The sequence below is a fragment of the Sinohyriopsis cumingii genome, chromosome 1 (genome assembly GCF_028554795.1).
Source record: "Sinohyriopsis cumingii isolate HCF-2022 chromosome 1, ASM2855479v2, whole genome shotgun sequence".
Taxonomy (NCBI): domain Eukaryota; kingdom Metazoa; phylum Mollusca; class Bivalvia; order Unionida; family Unionidae; genus Sinohyriopsis; species Sinohyriopsis cumingii.
Window position 1 is genome coordinate 184,857,074 of NC_142961.1, and position 25,322 is coordinate 184,882,395.

A 25,322-nucleotide genomic window follows, 5' to 3' on the forward strand; every position below is an offset into this window, starting at 1 on the left:
AAGTACACATGGTAGTAACTGAGTCCAGTGCTCCCTTGGCCATTTCAAATTTTCAGCAACATTTTTAAAACGAATAAAATATTTGTCTACTTCTCTTTCTCTGAAAGGGATCACTAACCTAATGCTCTTTGCAAGATCCAAACTTAAATTTAAATTTGAAGAATGAATGTGTTTTTCACTTGCCAGTTCCATTTCTTTCATTTTGCATTGATATGTCCTCATTTTCTCTCTTTCTTCCTTATCTAATCGCATTTGTTTTTCTTGTAACTGCATTTGTCTTTCTTTCTCTTTTTCTTCTGCTTGCAAATGCATTTGTTTTTCTCTTTCCTGTTTCTCTCTCACCTCTTTTTCTTATTGTAACTGCAATTATTTTTCTTGCATTTGTCTTTCTTTTTCTTTTTCTTCTGCTTATAATTTCATTTGTTCTTTTCCTTTCTTGAATTTCATTTGTTCTTTCTCTTTCTCCAACTGTAACTACTTTGCATTTATTTTTCTTCTTTATCTTTCTGAAGCTCCAGCTTCCTCAACTCCAATTCAGTCTTGTATTTTAATTCTAATTCCTTCATTTTTGTGTCAGTCTGATACAGACGTACTGACTGAAACCAAAGCAATTTCATTCAAAACATTCTTTTCTTCCAAATACTGAACCAAAATATTTCTTATTTCCTGTTTCCTTAAGGAAGCCATTACTTCAGAAAGATCGTATTTTCTGGCAAGTTGAATCAAATCATCTTTTTTGAAAAGATCTAATTGTTCCTGGGTAGGATTTGAAAGAAAGATTTCCACTTTTGTCGCCATTTTAGAAAAAGCTTGTCGATCTCACTAAAGATTTCAAAAACATAGGGGATTCAAATTTAAAAAAAACACAAAGTTTTCTGAAATATTTTAGCCAAAAATTTAAATATCCAAGGACGAATGCCCAGTTTCATTGTTACGTGTTTAGGCACGAATAAACAGTAACACAGAAAGAGTGAAAACAACAAGCTTTCTAAAATTTAACAAATAATTTATTCTGGAAAATTCTGTAAAAGATAAAAAAAGAGAACTTATGGTTTCAAGAATCAGATCCAAAAGTAATATATCTAAGAATAATCCATGAATTAAATTGCCAAAAGTCCTAGGAATAAATGTTCTAATAATTTCAAATTTAAATCCTGATGTAAAATCCAAGATAGATGATGATGATGTATGCTGTAGTCAGTACTGTGTTTATCTACAGTTTCTTGTAGAAATACTAATAATGGCACTCCAGTATTGGAAATTCAAGTTAAACTTGTAAACAGTGTCTTTCCAAAATCCATGTAAGCTCTCTTAAAATATTTCCAGAGAATAAAGAATTAATCCTTTTGAAATTGAAATGATTTGAAGATAATTAACTCAAAATCTGGCAACAACAAAGAAAACAACTTGATACCAAGTGTAAAAGCCCAAAAACTAAGAAATCTCTCTCTACACTTCACTGTTATAACTAACAAATGCTTAGTTATGGAAAACCAGAATCGCAAAATCAAAGTGGGGGGGGGGGGAAGTCGGGTGATCATGTTTATATCACATTCACAGAATATGGCCTTGATTAAACCAATGATTTTATTCCCAGAATAAAAATATAAAAAGTGTTTACTTCTTAACCCACGTAGTCCCATCATGACCTTGACAACAACTAATCATTTTGAAATAAAATAAAACTTTGTTTACTAATTCAGAATCCAGGAAAGAATTTAGATCAACACATGTTGTTTATAAACTAACAGTCAAGGTCAAACAGTTTTCTGAAAAAGTATCATCTCTAGTGAATAAATTTACATTACAATAGCATGTAAGAAAAAAATAATTTAAAACTGAAAAACAATTAAATTAAAATATATATATATATATTAAATCAGATATACGTAACAATAGTAATTGACCTAGAATTGAGCCTTGTAGTACTCAATATCTAATTGTAGCATGTTCGTATAGAATATAGAACATTATTTATATAAACATGTTGTGTTCTCTCACTTAAGTATGAAGTAAACCAACTGATTGTACTTTCATCACATTGGCAAATTTTCAGTTTCTTCAAAGGATTTCATATGTGCAGTGATGGAATGGTAGAAACAAAGAAAGACAAGAAAGATGTTTTCTGGGGGGACATGGTACTGCACAGTATTTTTGGCTGACCTTTTACCAGACTTATTTATATCTTTATCTGTAACTACTGGATCATTTGCTAAAGATAATGCAATCTTGCCTATTGCTTTTCTCCATTTGACCTTTGTCAGAGCATCAATTGACCTGTGACTTATCCATATGTAAATACATAGCACAACAAGCTGTTCTAAATAGTTATTTACACCTCTTCAAAAAAGTGGATTGAAATATTCATCAGTAATAGATTTCAGATTGTTCTAATGTATATTTGTTTGTGATGGAAAGATTAATTGAGGAGGATGTAATGGACAAGGTAAATCAACTAGAATGGTCTCTATAAATGTCAATCTGTATTCTGTTTTTAAAAGAGTTTGATTTGTAGACAAGGAGATCTTGACAGAGAGAAACAGAGGAGTTTATAGAACTTCATGAGACATTTGCTTCAGTCAATAGAAAATCCAGTTTATGTAATATAACCAAGAAAGATAGATCTCTCTGGTATAAAGCAGGAGATGGCAGCAGCTTTTCTGGATGAGATTTGACATAACTCTGTTACCATGCAGATCAGTATGACATATTAGGTATATGTAGAATTGTTTTGATGCAGTCATTCATAGGAACTGGCAGATCAATCTCTTTTTATGCATGTAATTATTTATTAAATCAGGCCACATGCGTCACTTCCTATCTTCCTACCACATACTTACCTACCTAGCTATCATATATAAATAGCCTGTCAGTCCGTTTTACTGTCAACACTGCTGTTCTTACTGGATACTGTATTTAAATTTTCAGAAATACAACCTCAAAATCAAAGCAGTTCTATGCCTGATGGGGCAACGGTAGCCATTACTGTCTTCGTTGTATTGATTGTGTTCACAGCCATTGTGTTGGTGTGTTTTATTAAGAAGGAATTTTTTAGAAGAAAATTATGCAGTAAGTATATTGATAATTTTCGAATTACTAAATGAGACTGAACCAAACATGGGAAAGTTTTCTGTATTGTTCCATAATATTGCAAACCAATTAGTAATTTTTTCTAATTCAGAAAACTAAGTTTTGTAAGTAGCTTTGAGGATATATTTATTAAAGTTAGTTATGTGAGAAAGTTTCAAAGTTCAGCAAACTGAACAAAGCATTTTTCAAGATTTGTGAGATCATTTATTTGTTAGAAATGGTCCAGTTCCCAATAAAAGGAATACATTTAAATATACTAAAAAGTTTTATATAGATCAATATATCTAGGTTGATATAAACCTTCTTAATCTAAAAATTTAATCAGTTTTCTGTTGTAACAGTTGCTGTTGTTCTTTTAATTAACACGAACTACCCTATATACTCACTTATAGGTCAGGTTTTTATGCTGAGAATTTTATTCTTGCAAAGTAGGGGTCATCTTGTAAGCGCAACCTATACAAAACTTTGATAAATCCAGGGTAATGTTGCAATCCAAGAGAGGTTTGTATTACACAGAAATACTATCAATTCAGATAATTTTACTTCTTCATACCCATTCAGAAATTTGTTTATGGTATACACTGTGTTGATCAGTTTCATGACGTATTCATTAGACAATGCTTGTATCTGCAGCTATCTGGATTGTAATAATTTGAAAATATTACTTAATAATAAAATATTACATAACGTGAGGTATCAGTTTGTTGTTTACTGTGATTGTCTACTAGTAAGTATATTGCTTCCAATTTTGGATGAATCATGTAGACAGGTTTGACTTTATATAGAACTGTATTGATTGAGACATTTCCTTATGTTGTTTCATTTGTCCAAAAAGGACTTGATGTGTAATCTTTAATGTTGCTACTTCATTCAGTTCCATTTTTAGTGCATATATTTAACTTTTTCTTACAGCTTTGTATATAGTGCTAAAATTTAGACAAAAATACCAGACACTTGGGAAATGGTTTTAATGATGAATCCTTTGAGGAATCATCTTTACATTCCGCAAATAAAAGATTAGCATTGCCTTTAATGATTTAAAATTGTATGAATGTAGTTCAGTATAATATTCATTTCTCTCCTGCTGATGATTATCATAACACCCAAAAGAAAGTGTTAGAAGATATATAATGTAGAATTTTAATACTGAAGGAAAGAGAACGTTGACAAAACAAGGGTCAGCACTAATGTTGAAGTCACATGACAAATGATAAATACATTTCTAATATAGATCATGTCTTCTATTCATCAACTTGACTCCAGGAATTATATTTCTACGGATTGTTGACATCAGATGCCAAGAACATGTTTACTTGCATTATATACATGTAGTTGGTGTGGCTTTCAGAATGTTGTTTCTAGATCATCTTGACTCGTAAAGTACATATAGACCCCCCATTCTTGCAGATACTTGCACAGTGGGAATATAGTGCATTAAACAACCATACAAAATTCATAGTAAAATACCCCTTTCAAATATCTATTCTCTAAATTTGCTAATAACATTTCAGTAAGAATAAGTTGTAAATTAAATTAATTTCTTTCTTTAGTGTCAGCAAGAGAAATGATTACAGAGTGCAGTCCTGAAGTAACTGCCTTGATAGTAAAGGAGACCTCAGCTGAAGGTAATCAGAAGTATATTGTAAGATGGTTGTGCCATATGCATTTTCTTATTTAAAGTTAAATTACCCAGGGTCATGCCTTATTTTAGTTAATGATCCTTTTCCTTATAAAAGGAATCAAGTATAATAGTAAATAATCTATTCATACAAGTTAAAATAGACCTTATAACTTGTAGCCTCTGTTTCATAATGTTGTTCTTTGTCTTTTAAGTTAACATGAGCTGATTATTCCAAATCCTTGGTCAGTGTTCATTACAAGCTCCTGGCACCAGGGGTTACTTCTGACGGTGGGAGAGATCACCAGGTCTCACTGGACAGCTACCGCCCGCCTCAAGCTGGGCAGCCCCCAGTCAGTAAGGTGCTGCCTGCCATGGCCTGCCTGCCTCACTGGGTGCGTGGAACATAGAGAACCATCTTGACAAGTGGGCCATGAAACTCCGCACCAGGAAAGATTAAAAGAAGAAATAAGAAGACTCCAACTCTTCGTTTTGCAAGCTGGAACATCAGGACCATGTGTCCTGGATTGACTGCTGACCTACAGCAGATCGGCGATGCACTGAAGACTGCCATCATTGACAGAGAACTCTCCCGACTGAACATCAACATTGCCTGCCTCCAGGAGACCCGACTGGCTGACAGCGGCACCATAAGGGAAGCCAATTACACGTTCTTTTGGCAGGAGAAGCCCTCGGATGAATCTAGGCAGTATGGTGTAAGCTTTGCTGTAAAGAACACACTAATCGCCTTCATTGAACCTCCATCAACAGGTACTGAGAGAATCCTTGCCCTCCGGCTGTCAACATCCTTTGGCCAGGTCAACATTTTCAGCGTGTACACCTCAACCCTCTGCTCCACCCACGAGGAGAAAGACAAGTTTTATGAGGCTCTGGATCAGGCAGTATCCAGTATCCCCAACAATGAAAGCCTTTACTTACTAGGAGACTTCAATGCTAGAGTGGGAGCTGACCATGAGGCCTGGTCCACCTGTCTCCGCTTTTACAGAAGGGGCAAGATCACCGAGAATGGTCAGCAACTGCTGGAGATGTGCTGCTCCCACAGCCTATGTGTGACCAACACTTTCTTCAAATGCAAGGAGATCCACCAGGTGTCATGGAGACACCCACGTTCACGCCACTGGCACCAGCTACACCTCGTCATCACCAGGCGTGCAGAACTGGCCAGTGTTCTCATCACCCACAGCTACCACTGTGCCAGTTGCAGCAAGGACCATTCCCACGTGGCCAGCAAGGTGTGAATATCACCCAAGAAGAAGGGTCACCCACGCATCAACACCTGCTGTGCAAGCAACCCAGAGAAAACACAGCAGTTCATCAGCAAACTGAAGGAAGCCCTCACCAAAGTGACACCTGATGACACCATTGACTCCAAGTGGTCCCATATCCATGACTCAATTCAGCCATCACAGCTTACGAGAAGAGGGAGCGAAAGAATGTCGACTGGTATGAGGCAAACTGGGAGGAGATGGAGCCCGTGACTGAGGCAAAGAGAAAAGCCCTCCTGGCATACAAGGCTGCCAAGGCTGCACCTAGCCCCAGAACACTACAAGCCCTCAGGATTGCAAGGAACAATGCCCAGAAGACCGCCTGCCGATGTGCCAACACCTACTGGCTGAACCTTTGCAACAGTATAGAGACAGCTGCCGACACTGGGGATACAAGAGGAATGTATGAGAGTATCAAAAAGGCGACAGGCTCCCGCAGCTACAAGACTGCCCCCCTCAAGTCCAAGATGGGCGAAGTCATCACAGACCAGCACTATTTTGAGCTATATGCAACCCAAAACAATGTCACTTGAACTGCCCTGGACACCATTCCAGACCTGCCTGTCATGGAGGAGCTAGACACACAGCCCACCCTGGAAGAGCTTGGAAAAGCCATCGATTGTCTTGTGTGTGGGAAGGCTCCTGGAAGCGACGGCATTCCGCCTGAAGTCCTCAAGAGTGGAAAACCAGCACTGCTCCAGCCCCTACACATACTTCTCTGCCTTTGCTGGGAACAGGGATACATCCCACAGGACATGCGTGACGCCAACATCGTCACTTTGTACAAAAACAAAGGAGACCGTAGCGACTGCAACAACTATAGAGTCATCTCCCGCCTCAGCATGGTTGAAAAGGCTTTCGCCCGTGTTGCCCTGGCGCGCTTGCAGATCATAGCCTCCCGTGTCTACCGAGAGTCCCAGTGCAGATTTCGAGCCGGCAGGTTAACTGGTAGACATGATCTTTTCACTATGTCAGCTGCAGGAGAAGTGTCGCGAGCAGCAGATTCACCTCTACATTGCCTTCATAGACCTGACGAAGACATTTGACCTGGTTAGTCGGAGTGGACTCTTCAAGCTCCTGCAGAAGATCGGCTGCCCCCCACGTCTGCTTGCTGTCATGTCGTTCCACGAGAATATGCACAGCACAGTGTGCTTCAGTGGTGCAACATCTGAAGCATTCCCAGTCATCAGCGGAGTCAAACAAGGCTGTGTTCTTGCACCGACGCTCTTTGCCATCTTCTTCTCCATGCTTCTCCAGTACACATTCAAGGATTGCAGCGAGGGAGTGTACATCCATACCACGGCTGACGGCAAGCTGTTCAACATCGCCCGTCTCCGTGCTAAGACTAAAGTCACAGAGGTACTCATCCGTGAATTGCTCTTTGCCAACGATGCAGCCTTGACATCACACATGGACGATGGACTTCAGCAGCTGGTATGCCGCCTCTCCCATGCTTGTAAAGAATTTGGACTGACCATCAGTTTGAAGAAAACGAACGCCATGGGGCAGGATGCAGACTCCCCTCCCTCTGTCACCATCGATGGGTACAACTTGGAAGTTGTCGAGAACTTCACATACCTCGGGTCTAACATCTCCAGCTCACTCTCCATTGATTATGAGGTGAACGGCAGGATTGCCAAGGCAGCAGCAGTGATGGCCAGACTTAACCAGAGGGTCTGGTGCAATCCCAACCTCACAGAGAAGACCAAACTCCGTGTCTACCAAGCCTGCGTGCTCAGCTCACTTCTCGACAGCAGCAAAACATGGACCACCTATGCAAGACATGAGAGAAAACTCAACATCTTCCACCTGAGATGACTGCGGTGCATTCTGCACATCCAGTGGCAGGACAAAGTACCCAACACAGAGGTTCTAGAACACGCCAACATGAACAGCATGTTCTCCATTCTCAGCGAGAGGCGCCTTTGCTGGCTTGGCCATGACAAGAGAATGGACCCAGGCTGCATTCCCAAGGACCTGTTATATGGGGAGTTAGCAGAAAGTGAACGACCAACTGGACGACCACATCTGCGCTACAGAGATGTCTGCAAGAAGGATATGAAGACGGCAAACATCAATGTCAACGACTGGGAGAGCTGTGCAATCAACCGTTCCAGCAGGCGTCTAGCTGTCAGGCAGGGAGTTCAAAATGCAGAGGAAGAGAGAAAAATAAAACAAGCTGAAAAGAGAGCTAGAAAGAAGGATAAACAAAAGCTTACTTTGGAGCTACGCCATCTTCTTCCGTAGATAGAGATGCCAAGATGTTCATTACAAGACTTGTTTGCATTCATTCCACGTTCTTATCTTGTCCTTCACTTAATTCATTTTTGAGAATGTACTCATAGTTCATTTTTGTGAAAATAAAAATGTTGAGTATGTTCTCATCAGAAATTATTTTTCTATATCTGTGATTTGTAATGTTGAAACACATCTTTCAAAAGTGCTTCTATTATGTTTGCTATGTGTCAAAAGAGGGCATTTCCTATTGAAAAAGCGTAAGGGAGCCATCTTGAAATTTCAAGTGAATGTTAGATGACATAATCAGTGTCATCTGATGACGTAATATGGTTTTATATCTGGTTGCATGATTTTGCTGCATGTTACTCGACTAAACAATGCATGTATACATATTACATATAAGAGTGAAAGAAGCCAATTTTATTTTTTGAGTCGATGTGAACCAAAGTTAGGCTATTTCATTTCTGCATGATGACTTGATTTTTGTAAACTTACCTTCACCATACTTACTGGTTATTAGTCCCTTTATGATACCAAGAAAAAACTTGTCAGTTGGGCAATCATCAGTTATAGTCTATGTAGCCTTGACTGAAAAAAGAAAAACGACAAGTAGCAGTCTGGTGGATACTTTTGGATGTACTTTTGTGCATAGGTTGATGAAAATAATGGTATTTTAAGTATCCTATCAGTTTTTGTGATTTTACTGAAATAAATGAAAACATGTTGGTATTGCTATTAGAACTTTGTTTCTAGATCGTCATGGGTCTTGAAGGACTTATTTATTCTCATTCTTCCAGATACTTGTTTGCTTGAAGGACTTATTTATTCTCATCCTTCCAGATACTTGTTTGCTTGTAGGACTTATTTATTCTCATTCTTCCAGATACTTGTTTGCTTGTAGGACTTATTTATTCTCATTCTTCCAGATACTTGTTTGCTTGTAGGACTTATTTATTCTCATTCTTCCAGATACTTGTTTAATGCAGTGGATGCACATTTGTTAAACAATCATAAAAATGCACAACAAAAGAAACCTTGACATATATATAATTTGCTTATAATATATTTAGAAGGAAAGCTTTTAGTGAAATTAATTTCTTTCTTAGCACCAGCAGAAGCTATATTGTATAATCGCAGTGAAAAAGGTGCTGTGGTGGCTGAGGAGACCTCACCGAAAGGTAAACTGAAGTATATTGTAGTATGACTGTGCTGTATTCCTTTTCGTTTGTGAGGTTGAGTTAAATACCATATATACTTGCATTTAAGTCAACCTTTTTGATAATGTTATGAAGAAAATTAAACATTAAAGTACTTGGTCACAAGACAAAATTCCCTCTTACTCAAGCCAGTTTCAAGGTTTAAATGCGTATTGTAACTGGCTTTGATTGCTGTTGGAAAACAATGCAAAAGTCTAATTATAAACGAACAAGATGCCAAAATAACCACCTTGCCAATGTTTGTATTTTTATGTTCCAACTTTCTTTTAAAGTCACTCATCCCAATTTTTTAATTTTTTATTTTGTTAATTCTTTTTTAGCAATTCCAGTCCTAATGCCAGTGTGATTGGGGAACATATTTGAGTTAGAAAGCAATTTGATGTAAATTATATTTCTCAGATTACTTAACTGATCACATTACTTGAAAACTGTCCCAACCACCCTGCCATGCACACATCCACCATGGTATATCACCAAGGTCAAGAACTACCAACACCTTTTGGTGAGAAGTGGAGGTAATGGGCAATAGTAATTGCCCCGTGTCTCAATGATTCAGACAAAAACGTCAAATTTTCATATTTTTTTTTTATCAGGGCTGTATTGAGGAGGTAGCAGGCTGATATCCTAACATTAATGTGATCAGGCTTTTATTATTGGAGTAACATAATTTGCTGAAAAAATGTGCTTTTCGATACAGTTGTTTGAATCATTAAGTATTAGCTGTCAAAGTCAGGGCTGCTGTTCATGTTTGTTTACTGGACTCTTTTTACTACCGGGAAACCCAACATATATTTTTATCACTGCAAAGACAACACAAAAACTTGCTTACCATAACATGCACTTCTTGTACCATGTTAGGAAATGATGAATGAAATGTTGCACTGAAATAATTTAATATAAGGAAAATGTTTTCATATTTAATAACATTGGAAAACAAGCTAATACAAATTTAGCACATGTGTAGTAATGGTAATTGCTGCATTAATTTTACTTGAAACAGTTTCAAGACAACACGAGATTCTTGAATGTGAAACCACTTGTCACAGATTCATTCTATTTTGATACTACATACTTAGTGGACTAGTCTGAATTGAAGTTAAATGGTGCCAGATATCATTAAAAAAATGGGCTGTATCGATGTGACTGTTGGATGTTATATGACTGAAAAATGAGGAGAGGGATTTTGTTAAACTTAAAAACATGTTGTACCAGACTGTCATTAAGGGGGGAACCATGGCAGGTCAAGGATACTACAACAGTCATTATTTGTGGACTTTATGACTACTTGCGAAAGTTACTGTAGACATATAAACCAGTTAAAGTGAGTGTTATGCATAAATAATTTATCCATTTCTTTTGTGTCTACACTGTTCCACATGGTAAGTAGCAAAAACAAATGTACATTAAATAAAATATGTACATTTTTCATAGTGTTCTGTAATTATGGCATGCAATATATAGATTCCTATTTTTATGTTCAGATTATGCTTTTGCCACTTATATTAGTAATAAATTATGCTTATATCTCTCTTTGAGGTTGGCATGTGTGAACCTACAACAAAGCAGTTCAGGTTCACATTTAGTACAATCTCCCTTTGATTGGGTACCCAGGTAACCGATTGTTAGGATTGGTGGGTACCTGATAGAAATTTCTGAAAATTTTGACATCTCTATCTACATCAAAGCAAAGATAATTTAAATTCTAGAAGAAAAGATGAATGGCAATCATGGTGTGATATTTCTAAGAACTACAAATGAGGTTTCTTGTATAATAATGGTTTGGACTGTTACCAGTGGCCTCCAAATTAAATGGATGAACGTTACAGACTTGATTGTACTACACAAATTAGATAAATATTTTTATGATCTCTTTGTAAAGAAAATAAAGTGAACATTCTTATGCAGTGGTGGATGAATATTTTCAAATGCTTTCTTTTATACAATACAAAATTATTTGTTTTATGTGCATTAATCTATTTGACACAAGCAGAATAGGCAGTATGAATATTCTAGGATCTTCAAATAGTTTTTACTTAATATAATCATAATCTAATTTGCTTGAGATTAAGTTTCATCATTATTAGCAGTGAATGAGATGGCAGATTGTGAGAAAATTTTACGTTAGCGGAGAAAACACTAGCGATTAGCAGCTAAAATATTCATGATCTTTTTTCTTAATAAAATTCAGTGACTATGTCCATGCCTTGTTTGTGTGTGTGTGTGTGTGTTTGTGTGTGTATGTGTGTGTGTGTGTTTGGCATTCTTACATAATTTGATTTAATAATTTATCCACATGTCTAAAATACATGTAAATAACTTGACCAATTACAAGGTGAAAATGAAGCTTTCTTGCAGTTTTGAATAAATTCTGTTTCTAAGAAAATATATAGGCTGTTACATAAAGAATATAAAAGACAATTGGTAAAATACTTGTACCTACACTCCTCTTTAAATGGCACATATATGTCATATACTTGTATCTACACTCCTCTTTAAATGGCACATATATGTCATATACTTGTATCTACACTCCTCTTTAAATGGCACATATATGTCAAGAGCATGATTTAAATAACATGAAAAGCAGCAGAGAGACTGAGCCCACCAACTATTTCGTCAAACAGAACCTTCTATCGAAAACACTCTTGATAGAAGTATTGTCTTCACAAAATAAACCCTTCTAGTCAGAAAACACTGATAAATAAGCTTTCTTCGCTGACCAGAAGGGTTATCTGATGAAAAATATCTACCTATATAACTACTTCTCGATACAAGGGTCTACTAGACGAAACATTCGGTGTTGTTTCAGTCTCTCTGCTGCTCAAAATTCTAGAATTTTTAATGCTTGCATTTCTAACTAAAAATTGTATCCAACCCAACTCGATACCGTGTCCGAGGATCATGTAAATTTATCGTTACAAATCCGTGTGGTTTTGCCTGAGCACGACTAAAGAAATTTCTGAATTTATTTATGTCCATGTCGCCGCTGCACCAGGTCTGATGAATATTTCGTAACGTGTGTATGTCAACGCCGTTAAATACCGCGAGAACGTTACAGTTATCTCTGATCACTTTTGGTATTTGTGTATATCACTGAGTTACATAAATCACATCAACGATTTTGTGTCGTCCACGTGAGAATATCCTGGCAGGGTTTGTTTGTCGTCGCCGTTTCTGCTGCTGTGAATTAAAAATTTAAGTTAACAATAATGGCCAACATTGGAGAAGCACATTCCGCTAGACTAGCTCGAGAGCGACTAGAAGCAATAAAAAAATTTCTTCCTGTACGAGAACGTGTAAGACAAACATTACAAGCACGGCAGCAAGCACAAGTTGAATTTGCAACAGGTGCAGAAGAATTATTTAAACCCGTTACAACAGCTACTGAGAAAGCTGCGGTGGTCACTGAAAGAGCTTTAATGGGAGATCCAGGTGATATAACAAAACCGGGTATTCTTCCAGTGCTAAAACAAGCCGCCGAACAGACTGAAAAGATTGCTAGGAGAACTAAACAAACAAAAAAGATTTTACGAGAGCTTCCAACTGATAAAGCTGCAGCTCAGCCTCCACCCACCGTTGTAGCTCAACCTCCACCCACCACTAAAGAAGGTACTGAAGTCGCCAAAGCTGCTGCGCCCAAAGCAGCAAAGGAAATTGTTGAACTAACTGCAAAATTTGATCCGAGTTTTATTAAAGCCCTTAAAAACATACCAGAAGAGAAATGACCTGAAGTGATATTAGCTGGTTTATATAGCAAAAAAAAGTTTTAAACAAGAAATATGAGTCCACGACTGATGACAATTTTGTTAAATGGGCGTATCGTATATACTAGGACAAAAAAGTGGTCAAATCTAACGATCAAACATACGCAAAACTTATAAATGCAATGCAGGAGATTGACAAAAGTAGACACCAAGGACTTCCACCTCCCCCCATTCATCGCTATTGGAGGAGCGTCCAGATGAAAAAGATGATGATGTTCTCAAAGATCTTGGCTTATATAGAGCTACAGGTAGTGGTCTTGGTGGTCACATTACTTGTCCTGATAATATCATCAATGATGTATCACCGCTAGAAGTTCTCTTAGGAGGAAGGCGTGCCGGAAATAACTCACCAGAAATAATTAATGAAGCGGCTGATATCTGTCAGCGATTATTTCAAGGCGGCATCATGGATACTCACATCTATCGAGAACTTATTGATGAACTCGTGGACAGCGACTGAAAGTCGCCGCGATTGAAAGTCGTCGCGATTAGAGAAATAACTAATTTAATAAAATGATCGTACACAATTCTCATCGTAGACCAGTCATGGTCAGGGTGGTAAATTCACGAGTACCCGTATACAGGATGACTTATGGAAACGGATTAGGCGATGTTGTTCAGGGTTTATTTGCGAGAATGGCACCTAAAGCAATACCGATTGCAAAACAATTATCGATGAAAGCCATTGATGTTATTAAAGATAAAGCTACTGGCGCTGTTGGTAGCGCTGCCGGTAAAGCATTCCTGGCAATCAAGGACAGACTAGCACGACTGATACGTAGAAAACCTCCTCCGGTAAAATTACCAGCCACCGCAGACATGCCAGCAAATGTTAGTAAAGTAATAAATGAAGCCACAAATCAAAAACTAGCGGCGCTGATAAATCCTCAACAAATAAACACAAGTTTGGTGGCGGAAAGTGGTCTTCGTTTTAGACGATAACTTCTATAATAAAATGTTTAAACGGGAATCCGACCCAGCATTCGACATAGATGAACCGGTTCTTAAAAATGAATCAGTGCGTGATTATCAGTATTATTCCTACGACGCGCGATTTCCACTACAAATGCGAATTGAACTTCAGGTCCAGGATACAAGTAGATATTTCCTGCCCGCTGAAGCATTTATTGAAGTAGAAGGAGAAATTATAAAAACAGATGATACAGAATACGGACCCAATGTTAAAATCGGTTTTGTCAATAACGGAATTATGGCTTTGTTTGATAGTGCTATCTACAGCATTGATGGAAAAAATATTGAAGCGATTCACAAGGATGTCGATGTTGCTACAACAATAATTGGTCTAGCAAGATATTCTGATGATTATACAAGATCAGCTGGTCCATCAATGATGTTTGCCAAGGACGCATCTAATTTTCCTAACAGTGATCAGTTTATTATTAGACGACCAAAAAATCGTGCTGCTCCTAATCCTGCTGATATCGATGTGGAAGACATGATTATTAGCGCTAATACAGAATTTAATTTAGGTTTCGCTGCACGTAAACAAATGTTGAAAGGTAATCGTAGAAATTTTTCATGTGCGATTCCACTGTCGCACATCTTTGGATTTTGCAGAGATGTCAGAAAGGTAATTTTTGGAGCAAAACATACTGTCACGCTTGTTAGAAAAGCCACCAGTGATGATGCGCTATGGCGACCTCTAGGTGACGCTGGTAAGGTAAACATAACAAAACTATCACTGTGGATGCCGGTAATGACTCCTGCAATTGCCGAAGAACAGCGACTGCTTTCTTTTATGGATCAAGGTGGTAAAACGCTGCTATCGTGGCTCACAACATCCACAGATAGCATACAAAGTGCCATTAGTGGTTTATTCACATGGCATATAGCATCACAGCAGGAGGTTGCTGCGCCGCGACATATTTTCATTGCTCTTCAGGATGTTACACGAGTAGGCGATCAAACACGCTCGCATATGATATTTGATCAACTTGGTGTCACTGACGTTTCTCTGAGAATAAACGGGCATCAAGAACCATCTGAGAACATAATGCTAAATTTTGCTAACAACCATGTTGCACGTGCATACCAACGATTGACGAAATATCTAGCGCGCGATCTAAACATCGACACTGGTTTGCAGATATCACAGTTGGATTTTAAATCTCATTATCCAATCTATTACTTCTCGCTGGAGCATCTTGATTTAACCAGACAGTCTGTCGTTGATATACACTTTCGGGCTACCTTGAATAGCGGGGGGGGGGGGGGGGGGGGGCTAATTACAGAGCAATCGCGGTCATACTTTCCGATAAAGCAATGTTGCTTGAAAGTGCCGGCGGCCGAATGATTTTCGTTGATGCACCAGTAGAAAATGTAATATTTTCCGAGGATATGTAACAATTAGATCAATCTCGTATTAAATAAAATGTCATACAGTCATGTTAATGTCACTCTGACTCCTGGTCTGGTGAAGAAATTACAATCGAAGAACGCGAGCACATGTGGGACAAAAATAACACTAAAACACGATCAGCTAATGGGCGATCCAAACAAACTGTCATTAACTAAAACCCAACTAAAACATTTCAATAAAGCAAAGCGAGCAACGACTGGAACTCAACTTGATTTCTCTCCAGCCGCGGTCAAAGATATGGTTAAAACCGGTGGTATATTTCCTCTTCTCGCAGCCATACCAGCACTGATAGCTGCTGCTGCTCCCGCAGTCGCAAAAGCAGCCGCGTTAGGAGCTGTTGCAACCGCTGCTGGAATGGCACTAAAGAAAGCCACAGGAAAAGGATACAAAAAAAAAGGGGACTCGCGGATCAGGGCTAAGACTTCCAGGAACTCCGCCATCATGGTACCCAAAACGGTTTTGAAAAATGCTAGCGTAAAAACACAAAGTGTTTTCACACCGATGTTGAAGCTTCCAGCTTCTAATTTTGATTTGCTTGATGCTGTTAAACAATTAAATATAAAGAACTTCAGAGGTGTCTTTATGCGAGATCAACACGACCGAATAATCCAGAAACCGGAATTATTAATCTTGATAACAGTGATGGTCCAGGAACTCACTGGGTTGCTTACGCGATCGATCCACGTGGAATTATATATTTTGATTCGTACGGGCTAGCACCGCCAATTGAGTTTCTTCGATATACAAAAACATCCCCCTGTCAAAGACAGGGACAAAGTCAGGGTCAAAAGTTTGGTATTCAATGTTACCAACACAAACACTGACCGATCCTCCGATATGTGGCCGTGAAGTATTAAATGTTCTTGATGCGATCTCAAAATCAAAGATTTCTCCTCACAAAATCGTGCACGAGTATACTTTGGGTCGATTTAAACAGTTTCCTGTCAAATAATGGTTGATATTTACGGAAGATCTCTTCTTGAAACAAAGACAAAAAAACGCGCCGATGTGGATTTATCAAAATATGCGACCAAAGATGAAGTCGATAATCTTTTAAGTCTGACCGGGATAGACCCAGATGAGGTTATTATTTTTCAGGACCGGCACGGAAAACTAAAAACCAGCGATATCAAATGGCATGAAATAATTCGTAGGGTTATTGGAGCCACTCCGGGTAACATCCCTGTGTTCACCGACAGCGGAAAAATCAGAGATTCGCTGATATCAATTGCGATGCTGCGAGATGACACACAAAAAGCTGCAGGGGGACGTGTAGCGAAGTCCGGTGATACAATGACAGGTGAACTCAGCATGAACGGTAAGAAAATAACCGTTTTAAGAGATCCAACATCCCCGGAAGATGCAGCAAACAAACAATATGTAGACACGAGTGTCCACACAAGCGCTAGCGCCGTTGACAGTAAACTAACCACGTTGTGGGCAGATTATGATGTTCACGTGGGCGCGTTTATAAGACTTCGAAGAAAACTTCGCAAAAACTGATGAGGCGGTGGATAAGTTCTTTGGGGTTCCTCCATTCATCGATATGAAACTTTCTGAAATCATACCAAATCTTACTAATAAAGCCAACGATATCAACAAGATTAATACCCGGTTAGGTGTAGTCAGAACAGATAGAAGTTTCTCAGATCAAATCCAGATGATACAAAAAAGCATTGACACGATCAAACAAACACAGCAAGATATCGTATCGGGAATTCCTGAGATCGTTAACAAAACCAGTCTGATTAAAGTCCCCACTGGAGTTACTTCTGGGCATATCACCAACATCGTATATACAGTATCATCGGGATTCGCAACATGGTCCCAACAAAATAATACTATCAAATATACAGCAACAGCCACTGGCGTGTATAGACTGTCTGTATTCAGTGCCGCTAAATTTGAGATCTTCACAACATATCCCTGGAAACATTCCACCGATATATATTCCGGGGTTGTGACTATCATATTAAACAAGGAAACCGAAGAAACATTTATTCTGGAAGCCGCAGACAAGAAATTAACCGCAACATCTTACTGGTGGTGTTTGGAATTTGTAGCTGAAACGCCTCAATTGGTTACCGCGTAAAATAATAAAATGGCATCAACGACAACAGAGTCATTAAATGCTCAGCAATATAGATATGATCAAGTACGCGAATGGCAGTCAGAGTTAAAAAACACTATTGACAAATGCGCAACAAAGATAAAAAAATAGAAACGGCGTGTAACTGTATTAGACACAATAGTGTATTCGGTATCCGCGGTAGTTGCATCCACGGGTGTCTTATTGTCTGCGCTGACACCAGTGACAACTGCAATCGCGATTACAATTACAGTTTCAACATCAACGACAATTGCAGGAGTTGCTAATATAATTGCGAAAAAAATATCCTCGTGTGCGCTAACAAAATTGCACGAGTATGAAAAGTTAAACAGCGCGGCCACGAGCACCTACTCGAAATTGTCCTCGTTGATATAATCCAGTCTTGACGATACAACAATATCAGATTCCGAATTCGCGCAGATGGCAGCCGTGTACAACGATTACGAAAACACAAAGAACTTCGATTTGAAACGACAGCAAACGAATAATGACGGAATTACTTCAGCAGATAGTCGCAAATACAAGCCCGGCGCGAACATCTTTGTTAACAGTAACAACAACTAAGCCAGAATTCAGTATTAATTTTTCAACTGCGATTCCAGTAAGCGAAATCGCGTTAGCACAATTACGAGTATATCACAGTTGGCCCAACATCAGAGAGAAATCATTTGGAAAATTGTCAGCGAATAATTCGTTTGTATTTGCATATAAAAATAACACCGTTGGCACCCCAGACTGGAACGTCATTGTGTTACCAACCGGGTCTTATCAAATCGAAGAAATCAACGAGGAATTAGAACGTCGAATAAAAAGAATCACCGGGAAGGAATCAAAGATAAAAATTGATGTTCATGAGCCAACGCTGTCTTCTGCGATCGAAATAAGCACCCCAGACTACGCCGTTGATATATATAATAGTTCAGTCAGAACAGTATTAGGATGGCCTGAATCAAAACCACCTGATACACCGATACCACCAGTGCCTAAAATGTCTGATTATGTCACTGACGCGCAGGAATATCATTTCTCAGGATTAGTTAGCGAAGATGATAGAAGATATGTTTACCCGATACTACCAATAGATAATGATCCTTTTCCAATGGTTTATCATTTTGGTCCTCATATAACAGGCAAATACTGGATTGTAGAACACTCCAGCGGCCATTATGCATATTCGCTAGAAGATCTCACTGACGTATTTAATTATTATCGTGAATTGCATAATCAACGACTAAACAATTTACGTTCGCATTTTCAATCACATATCAGCGATATAACAGGTTCACGTGATAATATCATCAATGAGATCAAAATATTAAATAAACTCGCAAATAACTTGGACATTTTGAACAACAGAGCAGCTGCTGTTATAGTCAAAACGATCGAGGAAAGAAAATCTCGAATAAAGAAATATTCAGACGATGAAGAAGCCTTTAAACTTGATTTTAAAGAACACGATCGTACATCTCCTCTATTAACAAGCGCTGTTGAAGGAAAAAAAAAGAGAAGAAGATCATCTGCGTGCTATCCGAGAAGTATTGGATAAACTTAAAATCAAAGAAGATGAGCTACCGAATTATAAATTTCCAGGATATATTTCTCAGGATATCTTAAAAAAATCAGTCACTGATCTCATCGATGAATCCTTCGAAGATATACTTGCACGGTACAAGCAAACGCTACCACCGCCAACTATCCTCAGACATAACAATAGTACTTCCGCCGATGGTCGACATGTATCTCCGGGCATTGTAAATATCACTGATGTCGTTGCGGTCAATCTTGTGTGTGATGTCATCGATGGTAGTTACAGAACAGACACGACATTATCAAATCAAGCCCAGCAAGGATTTATTCTTTATTCATTTACTCCGAAAGAACCACCTGGATTTCTGATTGTGCAAGAGCCAATCAATCCGGTCTATCTACGATGTCATAATCCATGGCTGACCAGAATAAATTTCGCGCTGACAGACCAGAGTGGGAATCCCCTTGATTTACGGAATGAAACACTACATATTAGTCTCCTTGTAAAGTCCTAAGGACTTTCAATCGTAAAACGATTTTTCAATTAATATTATTATATTATAATAATGTCCCAAAAATCTTCGATTTTCAAGTCAAAGACTCCCAAGAAAAAATGTGATGATGATTTCATTGATGATAGCACTGACATCACCGGCGACGACAGCAGTGATGTAACTGACGATGATAGCACTGATGTAACTGACGATGATGTAACTGACGACGATGTCACTGACATCACCGACGACGACGACGATAGCAGTAATGTCACCGTCAACATAAAAAATATTTCAATAAATTATAAAAAAATATAGAATGACTCATGCATTTCACGAGATCGTCTCAATAAGATATTGCAGTAAAAATATGTTACTTTATATATATTTTCTGCAACACTGACAAATTCACTGAAATTTATGGGGTATTTACTAGTAAAAATCACAGAAATCGTCTAATTTTTCAATCCTGATGGGGTATTAGCTAGTAAAAGTCAGTGTCATCGACAGATTTCCTTGACTTGATGGGGTCTTAGCTAGTAAAAATCACAGAAATTCACAATTAATCAAGCAAGTATCATATAATGTATCACCACGTGAAATGTTTCATATATGATAAAGTACGTCTTGATAACGCTGTCAGAACCGGAAAAGTTACCCCGGTAAAAATAATTGTTGATATATACGGTCATGACGATTTTATACTGACTGATGCACAACTACAAGTATTGATAAAAGATCATGTTGTGATCGCGCATTGCGATACGCATCAAATCCTCGAGTATATACGCTTATTTAGATCGTTAGATTTATATAAATCTCAAATATGTACCACCACATAAATGTTTTTGTTTATGATAAACAAGCACTCGAGCAAGCAGTCAAGGCTGCATTTGCACAAGAAGAAATTAACGTTAAATTGCTCATTGATGAATACGGAGAAGAAGATTTCTTACTAACACAGCAACAGTTAGTCTCAGACGCGAGCATATTACCGCATTAGTATGTGACAGAGATCAAATTCTCAATTATGCACACTCCTGCATTGAACCCGACCAACTAATCACCTTGATTTCGTCATTTTGATTTTGTTGTCCAGGAGACTTTGTTGTCCCGGGACTTTGTTGTCATCTTGATAAAATCAAGGAAGTAAAAAAAAGAGTAATATATATTTTTTACTTTCGATTTCACTTCCAAGTACTTGACTTCGTCAAGGTGACAAATTCAAGGTGAGGTATTTACTTCCTTGATTTCGTCGTTGATTTCATCATCCTTGACGCTGTCAGCGGACATACAATGTTTCAATTTTCTAACGCGATTATTTATTATCTTTTTAGTTTCATACTCGGCTGCCAATGCCAGCCTGATCTTTTCAATTGCACGAGACAATGGAACAAATTCATTTATTTGTGCTTCTTCTACGCTGGCCAGTGATTTATACAAATTATTTTGGATCATCTTTATGAATCGATATTGAGCAGGAAGAATATAACGCCCTGCGCATTTAGATTCATATAATGATTGAAAATAAGACAGAATTGTTTCAGGATTTAGTGATAAATTAAATCCTTGTTTTTCTAATTTTTTAATAGCATCAATCACATTATTGATATTTTCGTGTTTCATGTTTATATATATTTTTATATATTTAAAATAAAAAAAAACATCACATCTCCTTGAGCTTCTAGCTTATCATATGATAGGAGCGGAAACACGACCCCCAATGAGCTCCTAACCTGTCAAATAACAATCTAGAAGAGGGTGTGTTTGCGAACGACGAGACATTCCCCATTTGTGAACCCCTAGCTTACCATTTGATATGCTAGCAAGGTTAATATAGGGACAACACATAACATATAACTTATCCTAGTACTTAATTCTAACTTATCCTAGGACCGGTACAAACATATAACTTAATTCTAACTTATCTTAAGACGGCACAAACATATAACTTAATTCTAACTTATCTTAAGACGGCACAAATATATAACTTAATTCTAACTTATCTTAAGACGGTACAAACACATAGTATTTACAATATTTACAGCAGTTGTATTTACAATATTTACAATTGCATATATAACTTATCCTAGGACGTTACAAACATATAGACAACAGAGACAGATGCGGGGTTATATTCTACGTCCAACAAAGTTGCACCCCCCTCCCCAAAATCAATCCCGTTGGGTGGTAAAAGACCACCCCTGACGGGGCGATAACGGAGAAAGTTGTGCAACTTCGTTGGGTTTCGAAACCCCGTATATTATTCGGACGATATTTTATATAAACCGACTGATACCTGGAAGTTCAGAAATAGCTCAGTGTGATTTGTTTAAAACGTTTTTTCTTAAATATGATCGTGTGAAAAATACAGATGAACCATAAACCCGAACAAGTGTAATGAAATAGTGATATTGTCTGTAAAAAAAAGATAAATACGCGTTTGTCCCTTGATTTCATCAAGGACTTTGTCATTCTTGACGCTGTCACCTTGATAAAATCAAGGGTGATAAAATGAAGGAAAGTTATTTACTTCCTTGTACACAGAAAACCGTCTGCTTGTTGTGTTACCTGTAAAATAATATACCTCTGTAGTGGTAACAGACAGTTAACAAATTCTGAATTGAATTTTAAACACTGAATTTAAGCTCTGATTTATGAAAATACTGACAAACGCGAGACTGTGATGCAGTGTGTATACAGTTGGATGTAAAAAAAAATACCGCACTGGGTAAATTTACCTGTCAAGGAGTGTTGCGCAACACTTCCTGACAAGGGGAAATAATTGTATCATTGACTTTTACGCAGTCGCTTTAGAGTTATCTCCGTTTGGAAAATCCTCGGATTATAGTAAATTACCTAACAATAATGAAAAACAATTTTCTGCTTATTATATGTTTTTGACAGAGTAGATTTGGTTATATTTTCTGCGACTTTTTGTACTGAGGGTGTACAAATACCGAAATACTTGCCAGCTGCATATATCGAATGAAATGTTTTTTGTTCTTTTGTATTTAAATTTATGGATACAACTGCCCTAGACTCTCTCTTCCCCCCCCCCCCAGCATTCCCAGCCCTACAATTTTGGCGTTGTGTCACAACTCTTAAATTGGACAAATTATTATTAAGTCTTTGTCCATCAATGTGATCTATTACAAGACCGTCTTTGATTATCCCAAAGAAACACTCGAACGCGAACCTATGATTAAGATACCTCTTTTTCCCAGCAGTAAACATTAAATAACCAGCATTATTAACAACACCAACTGGTTTTTTCAATTTACGATGTCTCACTATTCCCTCGCGAGATGCTTCTTAATTCTTAATGGTTGGATGTGGAACAAATTCTTGGCTCATTTATATAATAATATATTTGTCTAATTTATAATTTGTCTGAGAACTTAGTTATATAATCACTCTCGGATTTCAGCGCATCTCCATTATTTTTTTTATTGTAGTATCGCTTGAGTTCACGGTATCGCTTACCTCCGCATCCCGCCCATAACTGTGTTTTACCCCTGACCCCAATGCCACATCGAAGACACGGTATCGGTCCTGTGCCTCGTTTGATGCTTTGTATGTGTTCACCGCAGAATTCCTTCCTGCAGGGCTTATTACAGACTGTTACGGATCCAACTTTTAACCACTTGCAGTTATTCATTTGTATATATAATATTTCTTATTTAAATATTTGTCTTAAATATAATATGAAGGAGTTATTTGGCACCGGGAGATTCGATCTTGACAGACTAAACAGAGACTCACGACGACGGAATCTAACTGATCTATTTAATATTATCAGGGATGCCAAAAAAGAATTTCGCGACGACGGCGCTTCTCATGTATGATCGTCATTTAAAATTATCCGCGATATTGACGAAATCATCGATGACAGCATCGATGTTGACGAAGTCATCGATGCTACAATGACTGATGCCCGAGCAAAAACAATTATTGATTACCTCGCTGATGGATATCAAAGTGATGAACATCAACGCGGTAAAAAATATTTTTTCAGAATAAAATTTATTGTGCAAACAGATTCCGATACGTGGACAAACTCGACCCTATTCTTGCTAACGGAAAGACCATTCTGTTAAGTAGAAATTCCAAACCAGGAATGCTGACCGGGATTGATAAACCATATTACACTCGAGCGTATCCTGTAACCGCAGCCGTTTATGGAATCTATCTGGTAAAAAAACCAAAAATTGATAAATTCACCCCGATGAAAATGACTTCGTCATTAATGACTTCGTTAAATTGTGTAGCCGAGCGAGTAATGGAACATTTTAAAAACGCAAAACGAGGAAACGGTTTAACCGATCTGCGACGTGAAAAAATCGCAGCATGGGCTGAGAAAGTCAAGGATACTGGGGCATCAATAAATGATGTTGCTGTACTATCAAGTAAATTAAAATTTTCAATAACAGTAAAAACACTAACCGGGGAAATATTATATAATTCGAAGCATTATAAAAAGTCAGGATCACCGATTGAAATTATTGATCATAACTCTCATGCCTGGACTGATGCGGTTACAATATTTCCACGAGATCGTGTTGTACAATTTTACTCGGAAAACATATTTGATGTTATTTACACGCTGAGTAAAACCGACCCTGTGTCAGTGTGGTTATTTAAGAGTTCCGAAGATGGCGAATATGATCATTTTGTAAAACCCAACGGTGAATTATACCGGACGGAGTCGTTGCAACAACAAATGAAAAAACTCGCAGAGAAATATGTGAAAGAAAACATTGAGCAGTTATTGGTTAATTGTTTTACAGTTCCAAGTGTTGCTGCTCACGCCGCAAGAGAAAGGAATTCGTGGAGACCAACCCAAAATCAGTTTCTTTCGGATATACAATTAAGTTGTGTCGAGTATGGGCATGGTTGTGGAATACCCGGTATGACTACCGGGATATGATTTCCGTGGATATGATTGCTTGCTACCCAGGAAGATTTCTCGGGATGGGCGAGTGTCGCGAATACTTTAAGAGATTTGGACATCCCATGAACTCGATGACACGAGTTGCTATAAACGGTCCTTTACCCGACTTTGACCTGACAGGATTTGCTCGTGTGACTTCGTTTGAATTCGCCGCGAGACTTCATCCGTGCTGTTATGTTTGGTTTGGCAGACACTTCAGTGAAAAGCGCTGGGTACCAATAGTGTTATTGCGATATATGCTTGACAGCCGAATACTGGTATCGTTGACTGTCAGTGAAGCAATCATATCATATCAACCGCAGACCTCAGTTTGGTTGCCAACACCGGAGCATGTCAGTGTAGATGAAGTTATTAGCGAGTATGCACGAGAGAGTCCAAATACCCCGATGGATGTCATTATTAAAGAAGCTCCTAAAGTTCTCAAGATCAAACAGCAATAGTGAAAAAATAGCAAAAGATCTTGGACGAAGAATAATTGGTAAATTTACTCAAGGTGCTGCATATGATCACAAACTACATCACTCGCGACTGATTATCGATGATGCTGAATTGGATTTTATAATTGCTGACGCTGTTGCGAGAAATATATTTTGTAATCGGGAGGATGTGTTCTTGTCCGACGGGAAAAAGTTGGGCACAATTGT

At 38.0% G+C, this 25,322-nt stretch overlaps 1 protein-coding gene across 5 annotated transcripts in view; it reads left to right on the forward strand.

The window, feature by feature from the left end:
• The window catches only part of LOC149808523 (uncharacterized), a 126,732-nt gene that overhangs the window by 91,021 nt on the left and 10,389 nt on the right, over nt 1-25,322 (forward strand). For all 5 annotated transcript variants that reach the window (XM_089978417.1, XM_089978425.1, XM_089978408.1 and 2 more), the window contains 3 exons: nt 2,929-3,069; nt 4,641-4,715; nt 9,339-9,410. In XM_089978417.1, the coding sequence (XP_089834543.1) occupies nt 2,929-3,069; nt 4,641-4,715; nt 9,339-9,410 (288 nt within the window). The remainder of the gene's footprint in view (nt 1-2,928; nt 3,070-4,640; nt 4,716-9,338; nt 9,411-25,322) is intronic.